At 48.9% G+C, this 4290-nt stretch overlaps 1 protein-coding gene across 1 annotated transcript; it reads left to right on the top strand.

The window, feature by feature from the left end:
* The first annotated feature begins 499 nt into the window (after positions 1–499).
* Positions 500–3622, top strand: LOC100726816 (fibroblast growth factor-binding protein 1). Its single transcript, XM_003465071.4, has 2 exons — positions 500–657; positions 2524–3622. The coding sequence occupies exon 2, from the start codon at positions 2544–2546 to the stop codon at positions 3270–3272; it is 729 nt and encodes a 242-aa protein (XP_003465119.1). The 5' UTR covers positions 500–657; positions 2524–2543; the 3' UTR covers positions 3273–3622.
* Positions 3623–4290: the final 668 nt, after the last annotated feature.

Raw genomic sequence — 4290 nt, forward strand, 5'->3', positions numbered from 1 at the left:
TGACTTCAGATAACACCATGAAAACAGATTTAGAAACTAACATCAGTCACTCACCCTCCAAAGATTTATGGCATTGGAGAAGGGAAAGAGATCAGACTATGGTTGCCGAGTCCCCTGGGTATAAGTTGGGATTCCCCAATTTCCAGTTCTGTGAGCTTGGATAAGCCGCTGCGTCTCCCCGCGCCACCCTGCCCTGGTGTAAAGGCAGGCATGTTGCTCGCCGTCTCACTTTGCCTGCACTTAAGACAACCGGCAAGATTCCTGCACTTAGTGCAATTTTGTCCTCCCCACCGATGTCACTGCAAGAGCCCTGCCCTCACCCAGGCGGGTCTTGCTGAGGCTGAGATGGGCCCCTGTTCTGGTCTCTGGGTGGAAAGGTTGCAGGTAGCAGCTCTAAGGATGGCCTCCATCCACGCAGCCCCTGCTGGCTGGACTCCACCCAGCACTTTCCCTGCAGGAACTGGCTCCCTGCAAGGGGCGTGGCTGGGAGGAGTGTGAAGAAAGCTCCACAAATTGTAAAGCCCAGTGGCTGGTCTGGGCTCCTGTATAAATAGCCAAACCTACCTGTGCTGCGGTGGAGGCAGCTAGGAGCTGGGAGCTCGCAACTCGATCAGGCTCGCCTCTGGGACAGTGCTGGGTCTATACACACAGAGCGAGGTAAGAGCCTCCTTCGCTTAGGAGTTTCGTATGTGACATGAGGCCCTGAGTTCCTGCCATCTGGGTTCCATCAGGCACAGGTAGAGGCTGAGTCTAGTGCCCTGTGGCATGACCGAGCCTCCACCCGCCTGCCTTGCCCCTGTCCCATTTTCTTCCTCTGCCTCCTGTCCTTGTAATTCCCTCTTCTTTTCTCATTCCCAGGGATGGACAAATTCCCAGATGCAAATCTGGGAGATCACAGCCATTTCCCAGACCTGCCCCTCGTTCAAACAAAATCCTGTATGAAAATAAGAGCGTGGCTTCTGTGGGCTATGTTATCCTCACAATGTATGTCTTGTGTGGTTCCTGGCTTTTTTATGGTTCGCCAATATTTTCTGAATACCCAGGAGCAAAGCATAGGTGATCTTGGAGGCTGGTTAGGATGACAGATGTGGTCTGCTCTCTGCACAGCTCTGGATCTTCAGTAACTGTCTTATCTGCCTGAACCTTATCTGTCTCAGCAGTCACGAAGGGGGTGGGGGTCATTTAAGTGGCAGGGCTCTTGGCTGGATTAGACAGGGTGAGAATCAAATACTAGGTCAGTGCTTAGCACATAAGAGATGTCAGATAAACACGAGCTTCTTTTTTTCCCATTGGGTGTGTGTTTTATAGTCCACTTGATGAAAATTCATGCTATTTAGTGTGACACTGAAGCTCATCCTTTTCATTCAATACAATATTTTTTCCAGAAGGCATTAAGGCTATCCACATTCCCAATGCTATGTCACCATAGGGCTCCTCCAGAAGTCAAATAGCCACGAACCTTGCCTGCAGCCTCAAGGTCTAAAAGATCTGGTTGAAATTCACCCCTCTCCAACCTGGTTGCTTTGCCTAGTCAAGTCAGATGACCACCCCACCTCAGGCCTCCCTAGGATGCCTACTTTCTCCTGAAATCTTCTACTCCACAGCCCCAGCCAGCTCAGGGTGTCATGTGTAACCTGTGAGTCAACACTTTCTGTGAATTTTCTGTGACTGTGTGTGGTTTCTCATTCTATGGGCATTTGTTTCTTCACGGACTGCGAGATAGAAATCTAGCACACTGGGTCTAGCAGAGGTTTGGCAGTTATTTCATTTGTTCAATTTTAATTTTAATTTTTGTTAGTACGTGTTTCCAGGACATAATGACTGCATTCCTGTGTGCATAATGCATCTTCATTCCTTTCTCCTTTCCTCTCTCCCCACTCCCTTCATCTCTTGGTCTCCTTCCCATTTGCAAAAGGTCCAGCTCCCTGTTTCCTATTTTCTATCTTTTATTTTACTTTTCAATTAATGTATACTTTGGGGTTCTCACAGAAGAGAACCCAAATGATATTTAAGCTTGTGGTAACTTCACTTAACACCTTGGTGTCCAAATAAAGGACCTAAGACTTAGAGGGAGAGAGAGGCCTGTTCCAGATCAAGTTGAGAACACAGAGGAGACAGATAGCATGGTGGATGCTGTGTAAATATGTTGAGGGCCTGTGAGCCCCTCAGGGCCTGAACCCTCTCACTCTGCACAGTGTGCTCAGCAGTTGGTATAGGGTATGGGGCACTGTAGGTGTGCAATCACTGCTTCTTGTGTGAGTGAGTGATTGAGCAAATTCAGGCATGACTGAGGGGAAAATTCATGATGCTCAGAGAGAAGCACAGGGAAAGATGAAGCAGGATAGTTTTCGGACACTCAAGACTCAGTTTGAGTGGAAATGGGAACAGATAAGTTGCCTATTTAGTGATTGCAAGAGCCAGACAGATGGCCGGTCTCCTTTAGTGGTTTCAGGTATCAGGGTGGGAGGTCCATTTGCAGCCCTACCCTCCTCGGCTCTGACGCCCCTGCCTTTGGTTCTGCAGGTGCCTGTCCAGCTGGAGCCATGAGGGTCCACAACCTCACCTTGCTCTCACTCCTCCTCCTGGCCTCTCAGGTGCTCACACAAAAGGTCAAAAATGAAGCAAAGCACAGACAGATCAGCACAGCAGATGGGGACTCATCAGTTCTGGACAAGGCCCAGAGTAAGCAGAGAAGCAGGACGTCCATCACCAATGGCAAGTTTGTCAGCAGAGACCAAGGAGCCAGCTGCACGTGGACCACGGCTGCACAGGAGCCGGGAGTCGCCCTGAGGGTTGAATGCACACAGGCACAGCACAGGCTTTCCTGTGTCTTCGCTGGCAACCCAACTGAGTGCCTGAAGCACCACAGCGAGAAGATCTACTGGAAACAAATCACCCGGATGCTGCACAGACAGAAGAACATCTGCCGGGACTCAAAGAGTGTCCTGAAGACCAAAGTGTGCAGAAAGAAGTTTCCAGAATCTAATCTCAAGCTGGCGAACTCCACTGTGCTGGAGGATATGAAGGTCAGGAAGGTGGAATCAAAGCTCTTCCCCTTGGAGCATCCCAACATCAAAGAGGCTTCCTCCAAAGAGCCCCACCAGGCCATAGAAGAGGTCTCCTCTACCCCAGCAGTGACCAAGACAGACCCCGAGTGTCTGGATGACCCAGATGTGGAGACGCAGAGAAAGACGGCCCTGGAGTTCTGTGGGGAGTCCTGGAGCTCCCTCTGCACCTTCTTCCTCAGCATGTTTCAGGCCACCTACTGCTAGGGAGGCTGAACGGAACAGATAGTCACCCTAAGTGAAGCAACATGGGGTGCCCATCCATCTAAGGGGAAGCTCTGCAAGTTCCGCACAAGAAGAGACCTTGTGTCTCAGCGTTCAGTTAAATATTTAAACAGATTTTATAATTTTTCTGTTCTCTAATTTACTTTCTCCTCACCACCTGAGATGTGATTCTCAGAGAGTGTGGGCTAAGTTTTCAAAGCCCACAACGCTCTGAGCTTGTGAGCAATGGAGATCTGTCCTCCAGGTAAAAAGCCAGCTTGGTGATTTCAGTGCAAAGTATTTTCTCTTGACTTAACAAGGATAATAAAGCTCTGGCCATTTTCTGAAATATATGCAACCATTGTTTACTTTCTCTGACTCTGATTGCAAAAGAACTCCTGACATCATAAACCTAGATAAGTAGTGAAATATTTATGGGTGACTTTCAGTTCCAACCACCCCAAGTCATCTCTTACATGACCCACTCCTGATTCCCTCTTTAAAGTGTTACCCATGGGTCTGTGGTATTTGATGCTTGTGTAAATGTAATAATTAGGATCTTTGCTTTCAGAGGGATGCCTTGTGCATCACGTGATTTAGTAAGTTGTCAAGGCAATAAAAGAGGAGGCAGAAATGGACCCCAGGAACTCTGGCAGCTGAGGCTCAGGCCTGTACCCATGGCACCTAACGCAGGACCTCTGCCATTGCAGCACTTTCTAGGTTGAGGGGGAAAGGCCTGGTGAGGATGGTGCCCTAGGATAAGGGATGTAATGGGCAGAGAATGCTACCTTGAAAGAGGTAGAAACCTCTGGAAGATCTGGTTGATCTTCCTGGAGGAGGAGACATTAGAGCTGCATTCTGGGGAGACCATCATCAGGAATAAAATAGGGCAGAGTAGAGACATGTGATGTATATAACTGCTGAAAGATGTGAGAGTCCCAGAAATGGGAAGTGGTCTGGGCTGGGTTGGGATGCAAGGCTGAGACTGTGATCGGTCATATACACATTCACAGGAAGAGTT

This window comes from Cavia porcellus, unplaced genomic scaffold, assembly GCF_034190915.1.
Source record: "Cavia porcellus strain 051 isolate PalLab524CR breed Dunkin Hartley unplaced genomic scaffold, mCavPor4.1 scaffold_18, whole genome shotgun sequence".
Classification (NCBI taxonomy): domain Eukaryota; kingdom Metazoa; phylum Chordata; class Mammalia; order Rodentia; family Caviidae; genus Cavia; species Cavia porcellus.

Bases quoted from the DNA above. Each gene is read 5' to 3' on its own strand.
- LOC100726816 (XM_003465071.4), top strand. From the start codon at position 2,544: ATGAGGGTCCACAACCTCACCTTGCTCTCACTCCTCCTCCTGGCCTCT.